This window comes from Petromyzon marinus, unplaced genomic scaffold (genome assembly GCF_048934315.1).
Source record: "Petromyzon marinus isolate PM22_M1 ecotype Great Lakes invasive population unplaced genomic scaffold, UKy_Petmar_22M1.pri1.0 PM_G_Scaffold_7, whole genome shotgun sequence".
Taxonomy (NCBI): Eukaryota; Metazoa; Chordata; class Hyperoartia; order Petromyzontiformes; family Petromyzontidae; genus Petromyzon; species Petromyzon marinus.
Window position 1 is genome coordinate 4,375,797 of NW_027423024.1, and position 13,583 is coordinate 4,389,379.

Here is a 13,583-nt window from a genome sequence, read left to right on the forward strand (position 1 = left end):
AATGCCCTGGCTGAGGGAAGGAGGTTCTCACCCAAAATTTGACGGTGCATGGCCCCGTCCATCGTCCCTTTGATGCGGTGAAGTTGTCCTGTCCCCTTAGCAGAAAAACACCCCAAAGCATGTTTCCACCTCCATGTTTGACGGTGGGGATGGTGTTCTTGGGGTCATAGGCAGCATTCCTCCTCCTCCAAACACGGCGAGTTGAGTTGATGCCAAAGAGCTCCATTTTGGTCTAATCTGACCAAAACACTTTCACCCAGTTGTCCTCTGAATCATTCAGATGTTCATTGGCAAACTTCAGACGGGCATGTATATGTGCTTTCTTGAGCAGGGGAACCTTGCATGCGCTGCAGGATTTCAGTCCTTCACGGTGAAGTGTGTTATCAATTGTTTTCTTAGTGACTATGGTCCCAGCTGCCTTGAGATCATTGACAAGATCCTCCCGTGTAGTTCTGGGCTGATTCCTCACCGTTCTCATGATCATTGCAACTCCACGAGGTGAGATCTTGCATGGAGCCCCAGGCCGAAGGAGATTGACAGTTTTTTTGCGTTTCTTCCATTTGCGAATAATCGCACCAACTGTTGTCACCTTCTCACCAAGCTGCTTGGCAATGGTCTTGTAGCCCATTCCAGCCTTGTGTAGGTCTACAATCTTGTCCCTGACATCCTTGGAGAGCTCTTTGGTCTTGGCCATGGTGGAGAGTTTGGGATCTGATTGATTGATTGCTTCTGTGGACAGGTGTCTTTTATACAGGTAACAAGCTGAGATTAGGAGCACTCCCTTTAAGAGTATGCTCCTAATCTCAGCTCGTTACCTGTATAAAAGACACCTGGGAGCCAGAAATATTTCCGATTGAGAGGGGGTCAAATACTTATTTCCCTCATTAAAATGCAAATCAATTTATAACATTTTTGACATGCGTTTCTCTGGATTTTCTTGTTGTTATTCTGTATCTCACTGTTCAAATAAACCTAACATTAAAATTATAGACTGATCATTTCCTTGTCAGTGGGCAAACGTACAAAATCAGCAGGGGATCAAATACTTTTTTCCCTCACTGTAGGCACACAGAGAAACAACGCCTCTGTGTCGAGGCCTTAAATAGAGAGAGAGGGGGGCAGAGAGAGAGGGGAGGGGTGTAGAGAAATCCGCGAGTCAATGCAAGGCCGTAGCCATGGAGTCAACATTGGGGGGGACCAAATCTACCAGGGGCTCTGGGGTCCCCCCCCAGAAAAAAATCTAAATTTGAAAACTAATTTCCTAAAATATTGAAAAATTTCACTAACACATGGGATGTATTTTTGTTTTATTTGATACAATAATGTATAATATTGTATTGTATTACATTGCTCTGCTGTTTATTTTTTTTAACTTTTCTTGTTTCATAGTATGTAATGGCAGAGATTAGGGGTTCATAAAGTACAAGGCAATCATATAAACACAAATCTACGCATTGTTATATGAAGACAAGTCCACATTTTGTGGCCAAGGTTTAGCAAATTGTTTTTTATTAACATAGCATAGCAATTATTATTTTAAAAAATATTTATTTTTATAGCAATATATTGGGGGGGCATTTTGACCATATTTGATTATTGTGGGGGATATGTCCCCCACCAATATATATTATAATTATTATAACATATTATAATTATTATAATATATTATAATTACGGCCTTGTGTCAATAAGAGATTTGGAACTTTGGTGACTGCAGGAAATAATAATAACAAGAGGACACGCAGAGAGAGAGAAAGCTCACTTATATTCTTGATTCTTTCGGTAAAGTCACCACCACATAGAAGGGAAACAATAAAATAATAAAAATATAAAACAATAAAATTCTCACGACGTTTCGACTGCAACACAAGAAGCAATCATCATCAGGTGTGAAAACCACAGCAAGAACATTTTCTTGCTGATGGTTTTCACACCTGATGATGATTGCTTGTGTTGCAGTCGAAACGTCGTGATAATTTTATTGTTTTAAATTTTTATTTTATTTTATTGTTTCCCTTCTACGCGGTGGTGACTTTACTGAAAGAACCAAGAATATGAATCCCCGCAGTCAAGAAAGCATTAAATCAAAAGCTCACTTAATCAAAGAAACTGAGTAAAATTTTTAAATGTAATGCAATGCAACACAGAGAGTCGATCAACACACAATAAACGCATAGCCTGGTAGATTACTTTCTTACAAAGATTGCTCAACTAAGCGAGATTATTAAAGTGAACGCAACCAGGCGAGGGCAGGAGGCAAGGCCCCGCGTGGCTAGGCCCCACGTTGTAAAGTTCCAACCTGGACATCGATTCCCATGCTCGCTGCTACTCAACTGACATCCCTACGAGAGAGAGCGAGGCTCTACCTTGGTAAACAACAACAACAACAACGACCACCACAACGACCACCACCACCACCATCATCACCACCACCACCACCACCATCACCACCACCACCATCACCACCACCAACATCACCACCATCACCACCATTACCACCATCACCACCAACATCACCACCACCATCACCACCACCACCACCATCACCGTCGTAGTTGTCGTCATGGCGACCCCCGGCCAGCAGGCTGCTGTCCAAGTCACTGTAAGAAGTGAGGACAGTGAGCGAGGAGTCAGACTCCGTACTGGGGCTCAGCCACTTGGGGAAGATATCCAAGTGACATTTCTCTGACAGATCGATTGCGATTTGATTTGCGATAAAAAAAATATATTGAGTCAAGCTCCGGTTCGATATTCACTGTGTAATCGATGTAAAACACGTGATGGAGTCATTTCCACGTGATACCACCGCAATATGAGCTGCTCTGGATGTTCTCATGCAAGAATGAGAACTTGAATTGCTTCCAGCGTGTATTTATGAAAATGTTCTAATTGAAATAGAACATCATTGGAAACCTCATTTGCCAGTAACAAAATATGATAATTGGTTTTTCACCCTTTTATCTTGCAACAAAACTGACACCTTTTTTTACAAGGAGTCATGTTTACATTGACCACAATACCTGTGGTCGGAACGCAAACACAAAACAACAACTCTGATAATGTAAAAAGGGTAAAAAAACAATGATCATATTTTGTTACTGGCAAATGAGGTTTCCAATGGTGTAAATGATTCACCCCGAGCTCTCATACTCTGATGGTGCATTGCCTTTGAGTTGTGCGCCTTTTGACGTCATCTGGTCCAACACCAACGTGAGACGAGGCTCTAAAGAAAGCTGTCTCGGGTGTGGACCAATCAATTTCAAGGACAGTGCCACATACATTATCAGAGTTGTTTTGTGTTTGCGTTCCGACCGCAGGTATTGTGGTCAATGTGAACATGACTCCTTGTAAAAAAGGTGTCAGTTTTGTAAAAAAACAATTATGAAATAGAACAATCAAACATAGAACAATTGTTAAGTGAAATAAATAAAGACACGCACAGAATCACAGCCTTTGCGATTTGCTCATCGCATTGTTCAAATTGCGATTTCGATTTCAGATCGATTCATCGTTCAGCCCTTCTACATACCTGGTGGTGGTGATGGTGGTGGTGGTGGTGATGGTGGTGGTGATGGTGGTGGTGATGGTGGTGGTGGTGGTGATGGTGGTGAGGGTGATGGTGCTGATGGTGGTGATGGTGGTGGTGGTGATGGTGGTGATGGTGGTGATAGTGGTGGTGATGGTGGTGGTGATGGTGGTGATGGTGATGGTGGTGATGGTGATGATGGTGGTGGAGATGGTGATGGTGGTGGTGATGGTGGTGATGGTGGTGGTGATGGTGGTGATGATGGTGGTGATGGTGGTGGTGATGGTGATGGTGGTGGTGGTCGTGATAGTGGTGATGGTGGTGATGGTGGTGTTGATGGTGGTGATGGTGGTGGTGATGGTGGTGATGGTGGTGATAGTGGTGGTGATGGTGGTGGTGGTGATGGTGGTGATGGTGATGGTGGTGATGGTGATGGTGGTGATGGTGGTGATGGTGATGGTGGTGGTGATGGTGGTGGTGATGGTGGTGATGGTGGTGATGGTGGTGGTGATGGTGGTGGTGGTGGTGTTGGTGGTGATGATGGTGGTGATGGTGATGGTGGTGGTGATGGTGGTGGTGATGGTGGTGGTGATGGTGGTGATGGTGGTGATAGTGGTGGTGGTGATGGTGGTGATGGTGATGGTGGTGATGGTGGTGATGGTCGTGATGGTGGTGATGGTGATGGTGGTGATGGTGATGGTGGTGATGATGGTGGTGGTGGTGGTGATGGTGGTGATGGTGGTTATGGTGATGGTGGTGATGGTGATGGTGGTGATGGTGGTGGTGGTGATGGTGGTGGTGATGGTGGTGATGGTGGTGATGGTGATGGTGGTGATGGTGGTGATGGTGATGGTGGTGATGGTGGTGGTGATGGTGGTGATGGTGGTGATAGTGGTGGTGGTGGTGATGGTGGTGATGGTGATGGTGGTGATAGTGGTGGTGGTGGTGATGGTGGTGATGGTGATGGTGGTGATGGTGGTGATGGTCGTGATGGTGGTGATGGTGATGGTGGTGATGGTGATGGTGGTGATGATGGTGGTGGTGGTGGTGGTGATGGTGGTGATGGTGGTTATGGTGATGGTGGTGATGGTGATGGTGGTGATGGTGGTGGTGGTGATGGTGGTGGTGGTGATGGTGGTGATGGTGGTGATGGTGATGGTGGTGATGGTGGTGATGGTGATGGTGGTGATGGTGGTGATGGTGATGGTGGTGATGGTGGTGATGGTGGTGATGGTGGTGGTGGTGATGGTGGTGATGGTGGTGATGGTGATGGTGGTGATGGTGGTGATGGTGGTGATGGTGATGGTGGTGATGGTGGTGATGGTGATGGTGGTGATGGTGGTGATGGTGGTGATGGTGATGGTGGTGATGGTGGTGATGGTGATGGTGGTGATGGTGGTGATGGTGGTGGTGATGGTGATGATGGTGGTGATGGTGGTGGTGATGGTGGTGGTGATGGTGGTGATGGTGATGGTGGTGATGGTGGTGATGGTGATGGTGGTGATGGTGATGGTGGTGATGGTGGTGATGGTGGTGGTGATGGTGGTGATGGTGGTGATGGTAATGGTGGTAATGGTGGTGATGGTGGTGGTGATGGTGGCGATGGTGGTGATGGTGGTGGTGATGGTGGTGATGGTGATGGTGGTGATGGTGGTGGTGATGGTGGTGATGGTGATGATGGTGGTGATGGTGATGGTGGTGATGGTGGTGGTGATGGTGATGATGGTGGTGATGGTGGTGATGGTGGTGGTGATGGTGGTGATGGTGATGGTGGTGATGGTGGTGATGGTGGTGGTGATGGTGATGATGGTGGTGATGGCGATGGTGGCGATGGTGGTGGTGGTGATGGTGGTGATGGTGGTGGTGATGGTGATGATGGTGGTGATGGTGATGATGGTGGTGGTGATGGTGGTGATGGTGGTGATGGTGGTGGTGGTGATGGTGTGATGGTGGTGATGGTGGTGGTGATGGTGGTGATGGTGGTGATGGTGATGGTGGTGATGGTGGTGGTGATGGTGGTGATGGTGATGGTGGTGATGGTGGTGATGGTGATGATGGTGGTGGTGATGGTGATGATGGTGGTGATGGTGACGGTGGTGATGGTGGTGGTGATGGTGGTAATGGTGATGGTGGTGATGGTGATGGTGGTGATGGTGGTGGTGATGGTGATGATGGTGGTGATGGTGATGGTGGTGATGGTGGTGGTGGTGATGGTGGTGATGGTGGTGATGGTGGTGGTGATGGTGATGATGGTGGTGATGGTGATGATGGTGGTGGTGGTGATGGTGGTGGTGATGATGGTGTGATGGTGGTGATGGTGATGGTGGTGATGGTGATGGTGGTGATGGTGATGGTGGTGATGGTGATGGTGGTGATGGTGATGGTGGTGATGGTGGTGATGGTGGTGATGGTGGTGGTGATGGTGATGGTGGTGATGGTGGTGGTGATGGTGGTGATGGTGATGATGGTGGTGGTGATGGTGGTGGTGATGGTGGTGATGGTGATGGTGGTGATGGTGGTGATGGTGGTGGTGATGGTGGTGATGGTGGTGATGGTGGTTATGGTGGTGATGGTGATGGTGGTGATGGTGGTGATGGTGGTGGTGATGGTGATGATGGTGGTGATGGTGATGGTGGTGATGGTGGTGATGGTGGTGGTGGTGGTGATGGTGGTGATGGTGGTGATGGTGGTGGTGATGGTGGTGATGGTGGTGGTGATGGTGGTGATGGTGGTGGTGATGGTGGCGATGGTGGTGATGGTGGTGGTGATGGTGGTGATGGTGGTGATGGTGGTGATGGTGGTGGTGATGGTGATGATGGTGGTGATGGTGGTGGTGGTGATGGTGGTGATGGTGGTGATGGTGGTGGTGATGATGGTGGTGATGGTGATGATGGTGGTGGTGATGGTGGTGATCGTGGTGGTGATGGTGGTGATGGTGATGGTGGTGATGGTGGTGATGGTGATGGTGGTGATGGTGGTGATGGTGATGGTGGTGATGGTGGTGGTGATGGTGGTGGTGATGGTGGTGATGGTGGTGATGGTGGTGGTGATGGTGGTGATGGTGATGATGGTGGTGGTGATGGTGGTGGTGATGGTGATGGTGGTGATGGTGGTGATGGTGGTGATGGTGATGGTGGTGATGGTGGTTATGGTGGTGATGGTGATGGTGGTGATGGTGGTGATGGTGGTGGTGATGGTGATGATGGTGGTGATGGTGATGATGGTGGTGGTGGTGATGGTGGTGGTGATGATGGTGTGATGGTGGTGATGGTGATGGTGGTGATGGTGATGGTGGTGATGGTGATGGTGGTGATGGTGATGGTGGTGATGGTGATGGTGGTGATGGTGGTGATGGTGGTGATGGTGGTGGTGATGGTGATGGTGGTGATGGTGGTGGTGATGGTGGTGATGGTGATGATGGTGGTGGTGATGGTGGTGGTGATGGTGGTGATGGTGATGGTGGTGATGGTGGTGATGGTGGTGGTGATGGTGGTGATGGTGGTGATGGTGGTTATGGTGGTGATGGTGATGGTGGTGATGGTGGTGATGGTGGTGGTGATGGTGATGATGGTGGTGATGGTGATGGTGGTGATGGTGGTGATGGTGGTGGTGGTGGTGATGGTGGTGATGGTGGTGATGGTGGTGGTGATGGTGGTGATGGTGGTGGTGATGGTGGTGATGGTGGTGGTGATGGTGGCGATGGTGGTGATGGTGGTGGTGATGGTGGTGATGGTGGTGATGGTGGTGGTGATGGTGATGATGGTGGTGATGGTGGTGGTGGTGATGGTGGTGATGGTGGTGATGGTGGTGGTGATGATGGTGGTGATGGTGATGATGGTGGTGGTGATGGTGGTGATGGTGGTGGTGATGGTGGTGATGGTGGTGATGGTGATGGTGGTGATGGTGGTGATGGTGGTGATGGTGATGGTGGTGATGGTGGTGATGGTGATGGTGGTGATGGTGGTGGTGATGGTGGTGGTGATGGTGGTGATGGTGGTGATGGTGGTGGTGATGGTGGTGATGGTGATGATGGTGGTGGTGATGGTGGTGGTGATGGTGATGGTGGTGATGGTGGTGATGGTGGTGATGGTGATGGTGGTGATGGTGGTTATGGTGGTGATGGTGATGGTGGTGATGGTGGTGATGGTGGTGGTGATGGTGATGATGGTGGTGATGGTGGTGATGGTGGTGGTGGTGGTGATGGTGGTGATGGTGGTATTTACCTGCACACGACATTGACACCATCACTCATCTGCAGCTTCTCGTGGTCCAGGCTCGGGGCGCCTCCTCCTCCTACAAACAACAACAACAACTTTACACTACACTATACACTACACTATACACTACACTATACACTACTATACACTACACTATACACTACACTTTACACTACACTATACACTGCACTGTTCTTTGGCAGTCTCCTGCCCCGAGTAGAGGACTGTCCACCCCTCATGGTAGCAGGAGCCAGAGCCGGTCCACCGGACCTCCTGAATGCCGCATAGATCCAGGCGGTACCGGTCCAGCTCCCGACAGAGGAGTGGCAGCCTCTCCTCCGCAGTGAGCGTTCGAACATTCCATGTGGCCACCCGTAGTGGCTTTTCGACACACATACATACACACAGACAGACACACAGAGACACAGAGACACTCACATACAGACACTCATACACACATACATACACACAGACAGAGACAGACACAGAGGCAAATACACAGACACACAGAGACACAGGCACACAGGGACACTCACATACAGACACACATACACACAGACAGACAGACACACAGAGACACACAGAAACACATACACAGCCACGCAAACATACACACAGACACACAGAGACACAGACAAATACACAGAAACACACAGACTGAGAAACCCAGACCCACACATAGACAAAGCCACTGACTTGTCTTCAAGGGTAAGACCTCAACCACGACCCAGGGCAAGGAGATTGGTGAGGCCACCGGTGATGACGATGAAACGGTGGCTCTGACGCGCAGCTGATAGCGGTCACCGGGATGCCGCAGAGCTGAGGAGACATCGCACCGAGTCTCTGTTGTGGCAGCGCAGATGGTCCGCCAGTGGGCTCGTCCATAGCTGCACAGACAGAGACACGGGGAGGAGGTGGTGAGGAGTGGGTGGGTGAGTGGGTGGGTGGGCGAGTGAGTGAGTGAGTGGGTGAGTGGGTGGGTGGGCGAGTGAGAGAGTGGGTGAGTAAGTGGATGCGTGAGTGGGTGGATGAGTGAGTGAGTGGGTGAGTTGGTGAGTGAGTGGCTGGGTGAGTGAGTGAGTGAGTCAGTGAGTGAGTGGGTGGGTGAGAGAGTAGGTGGGTGGGTGAGTGGGTGAGTGGGCGAGTGAGTCAGTCAGTGAGTGAGTGGGTGAGTGAGTAGGTGGGTGGGTGAGTGAGTGGGTGAGTCAGTGAGTGAGTGGGTGGTTGAGTGTGTGAGTGAGTGAGTGGGTGAGTGACTGAGTGAGTGGGTGAGTGGGTGAGTGAGTGGGTGAGTGAGTGAGTGACCATCTCACAGTTTGCTCTCCACTCTGTAGGTGACGCTGCTGGTGGCGGGGTTCACGTCAGCTGGTTCCCAGCGGAGTTGTGTCAGCAGGTCTCGAGACTCCACGCGCACATTCAATGGGGAAGCCGAGGCTGGGGAGATGGGCAAACAGCACTCAGTGTGCGCTAACCACTGCACCACCGCTCCCCACACACTCACACAAAGTGCGCTAACCACTGCACCACCGCTGCCCACACACACTCACACAGTGCGTTAACCACTGCACCACCACTCCCCACTCACACAAAGTGCGCTAACCACTGCACCACCGCTCCCCACACTCACACACACAGTGCGCTAACCACTGCACCACCGCTCCCCACACTCGCTCACACAGTGCGATAACCACTGCACCACCGCTCCCCACGTCCACCACAACCTGGCACCCGATGTATCGACCGGCCCGGCTCACCGTGGCTGCTGCACCACGTGACGAGGTGGAGGAGGAGGAAGAGGAAGAGTAGGCCAAGTCTAGAGACGAGTTGACGCATCGCCATGGAGCGATCTTTAGTCACGTGGAGAGAAATTCGATTCCCGGTTCGATTAACTATACTCGCATCGATTCTTAATGGGATAACATTAGGAATCGATTATTGTAGAGTAACGGATGTATAGAGTCGATTTCATTTGGGATAACATGGGAATCGATATACGGTTGATTAAGCTAATTAAATCGATTTCCGTTCGGATAACATGAGAATTAAGCGGTCGAAAATGAATCTTAATGAATCGATTCCTACTTTGATTACATGAGAATTGAACATGATCGACTATCGTGTGTGGGTGTGATGCCCACCTGTGTGTGTACCTGTGTGTGTGTACCTGTGTGTGTGTACCTGTGTGTGTGTACCTGTGTGTATGTGTACCTGTGTGTGTGTACCTGTGTGTGTGCACCTGGGGGCAACTCTGTCGTGGACAGTGCTGTGGGGGGAGTTCCAATTTTGATTGGCTCCTCCCCTCATGGCATATGTGTCCACCACAGGGGCTAAACGGGGGCTCTGGACGGGTGCGAGGGGCTGGTAACCCCTCCACCTTCAATTAATTACCACAAAACCACGAATTAAAGTGAAATATGTAACAACTAAGCTTGTGCCGGAGGCCCCGGGGGGCCAGGCTTCTATGACGTCTCCTGGCCAAACCCCAATTGGCGGAGCCAGGAGATTGAATACCTACCCTCGGGGCTACTCCAGAAACAACGAAAAGCCACTACGGGTGGCCACGTGGAATGTTCGAACGCTCACTGCAGAGGAGAGGCTGCCACTCCTCTGTCGGGAGCTGGACCGGTACCGCCTGGATCTATGCGGCATTCAGGAGGTCCGGTGGACCGGCTCTGGCTCCTGCCACCATGAGGGGTGGACAGTCCTCTACTCGGGGCAGCAGACTGCCAAACAACAGGGTGTGGGTCTTCTTTTGAACAAAAGAATGAAGGGGGCGTGGGAGCGTGGCGGTGAGGTGTGGGAAGCTGTAAGCCCCAGGCTACTTTGGGCTCGCCTTCCCATCAACCGGAGGCGAGGAATGGTGGTCGTGGTTACTTATGCCCCCACCGAAGATGAACATCCGTGGAGGGATGCAGGCAAAGCCGATGAGTCAGATGCCTTCTATGACCTCCTGTCACAGGTGCTGGCTAAAGTGGCCCCTCGGGATAGAGTCATCATGTTGGGTGACTTCAATGCCCGAGTTGGTCATGATACTGGCACCTGGTCTGGAGTGATTGGAGGGCATGGGCCAGATCAGCTCAATAACAATGGTAGGAGGCTGCTAGATTTTTGTGCAGCCCATGGGCTTGTAATTACCAACACGCTGTTCCGGCATCGGCGCATCCACACAACATCATGGATGCATGCCGGGTCCAAGCAAGAACATCTGCTGGACTACATAGTGACGGACCAGCGAATGCGAGCCCATGTCCTTGACACCAGGACCTACCGTGGAGCTGATCTGCCCTCTGACCATCGACTAGTCATCTGTAAGATGCGCCTGCCATTCTTCCACTCCGGTGGTGGGTGTACACCCAGGACCCCATTCCAACCTAAAGTGGCCTGGTCTCAGTTATCTGATGAAAGTTGCAAGCGAGAATTTCATCATCGCTTGCGGCTGGGATTGGCATCGTCCCCGACTCCTCCTGATGTCGAGGGTAAATGGGCGAGGTTTAGGACTGTGACTCATGCAGCTGCAATGGCTGCTTTGGGTACGCGGTCCAGACCTCCCCAGACACCCTGGATGACAGAGGAGTTGTTCAGGATGGTTGAGAAAAAGCGACAGGCCCACTGTCATCGGCTACAGAATCCCACGTCAGAGAATGAGGAGGCTTACCGCAGCCTTCGCTCGGAGGTTCGGAGAGCCGTGAGGCGCTGCAAGGATGGGTGGTGGTCGCGGGTTGCTGAGGAGATGGAGTCTGCCTCAGTGGCCCGTGATCACAAATCGCTATTTAACTCCATCAAAAAAGTAACCTGCAGCGCCACACCTATTACCATCATTAGGGGAAAAAACGGTGATCCAATTTCCGACCCCCAGGAACAGGTTCGCAGATTTGCTGAGCATTTCTGTGAGGTCCTGGGGGAGGGAAAATCCCACAGCCAGGAAAACATCGTGGCACAAAGTGAGGATGACCCTGCTGAGGCTGCGGTGCCTCAAATATTGGATGAAGTCACCCCCTGTGAGTGGCTGGCTGAGGTGCCATCTGCTGAGGAAGTATTGAAGGCGATCCGGAGTCTGAGACCAGGAAAGGCAGCGGGCAGAGATGATCTCCCAAGCGAAATGCTGAGGGAGGGTGGCGTTTGTGCACAGACTGCCCTATATGACATCATAACAACGGTCTGGACCACTGGACGGGTTCCGCAGGATTGGAAGGATGCCCTGGTGGTCCCCCTTTTTAAGAAGGGGGACCGCACAGACTGTAACAACTACAGGGGCATCTCACTCCTCAGTGTGCCGGGAAAGGTCCTGGCAAGGATTATTCAGCATCGCCTTGCCAGGCACGCTGAGGAGAGGCTTGCGGAGCCCCAATGCGGTTTCAGGAAAGGGCGGTCCTGCACAGATGCCATATTTTCTGTCCGTCTGCTACAGCAGAGGTGTAGGGAATTCCAACAAGACCTACATCTCTGCTTTATTGACCTGGTCAAGGCCTATGATACCATCAGTAGGCCTGGGCTCTGGGTCGTTCTTCGTGCTTTTGGAGTACCTGACCCTCTGTTCACGATCATTAAGGACCTTCATGATGGTGAGCGGGCCCGGGTAAAACTACGTGGCCGGGAGTCAGAGCCATTCCCTGTACACCTTGGGGTGCGACAGGGATGTCCTCTGGCTCCCACATTATTTAACATCTATTTTGACCACGTAGTTCGTGAAGCCTTCAATAGCTGTACCGGGGGAATCTCCATATGGTACAGATATAATGGGAGGCTAATCGATGCCCGGGTGCGGTCAAGGGATGGCTCCCTATTGCTCAACCACGTTATGTATGCTGATGACTTGGTAATAGCTGCTCAGTCAGAGGAGGAGTTGCAGACGCTGCTGCTGAGACTGGAGCGTGCCACTAAGAGGTGGGGCCTTACCATCAGCCCCACCAAAACTAAGCACCTGCCTGGGTATTTTGTACCATCGGACACTCCACCCCCACAACTCCCAATCGGTGATGGGGCAGTTGTGGAGAGAGTGGAGAGTTTCCCATACCTGGGCAGTGTGCTTATGACTGGCTCCAGTTTAACAGCAGAGGTCTCACTCCGAATCAGTCGAGCGGCAATATCTTTTCATCGGTTGCGTAACGCTGTGTGGAAGCTACCTGGTCTGTCGCTCCGCACTAAGCTTCAGGTCTTCTCGGCCACGGTCATTCCCTCCCTTCTCTACGCTTGCGAAACGTGGACCCCCCTAATGGAACATCTTCGCCGGTTAGAAACATTTAGGCTGACCTGCCTACGATCCATCCTGGGTTTAACCAGACTGGATTGTGTGAGGAGCTCACAAATCCTTGAAAGATCTGGGCAGGGTCCCATCGGTGAGCTCCTCCGGCAGGCAAGGCTGCGATGGCTGGGTCATGTAGCCCGCATGCCCAGCCACCGCATGCCGAAACAGCTTTTGTTTGGCCGGATTGAGGGGGCTAAGCGGGCGCGGCACGGGCTAGAGAAGAGATGGAGTGATGTGGTACAGGAGGACGTGGAGCTGAGTGGACTTGCCGATGACTGGTACCAGCGGTGTCAAGATCGGCCTCTGTGGAGGAGGCTCGTGAAGGATGCTACTGGGCAGTTGGAGGCAGTCGCCCTCCAACAACAACGGAGGGCGGAGGAGCGACGCTCACAACAGCGAGCGGAGCGCCGGGTGGCTAAAGCACAGCAGGTTGGCACAGTAGGGGGCACAGGTGGTGCATCAGCCAGTCATCTCAGTCAGTCGACCCGTGGCACCTGGGTCTGCCCCGTGACCTCCTGCCAGCGGGCGTTCGACACTTCACGTGGCCTCAGGGTGCACATAGCCTGGCACAAGCGTCGTGGTGACGTCACCGCCA

General features: G+C 51.6%; 1 protein-coding gene across 1 annotated transcript in view; it reads right to left on the reverse strand.

Annotated features, from left to right (window-relative positions):
- The window catches only part of LOC142920182 (uncharacterized), a 31,814-nt gene extending 22,119 nt beyond the window's left edge, over positions 1–9,695 (reverse strand). Inside the window, exons 1-5 of the mRNA XM_076062649.1 lie at positions 9,498–9,695; positions 9,057–9,177; positions 8,440–8,630; positions 7,750–7,819; positions 2,497–2,600 (exon numbers count right to left, since the gene is read on the reverse strand). Of these exons, the coding sequence (XP_075918764.1) occupies positions 2,497–2,600; positions 7,750–7,819; positions 8,440–8,630; positions 9,057–9,177; positions 9,498–9,582 (571 nt within the window). The 5' untranslated portion in view covers positions 9,583–9,695. The remainder of the gene's footprint in view (positions 1–2,496; positions 2,601–7,749; positions 7,820–8,439; positions 8,631–9,056; positions 9,178–9,497) is intronic.
- Positions 9,696–13,583: the final 3,888 nt, after the last annotated feature.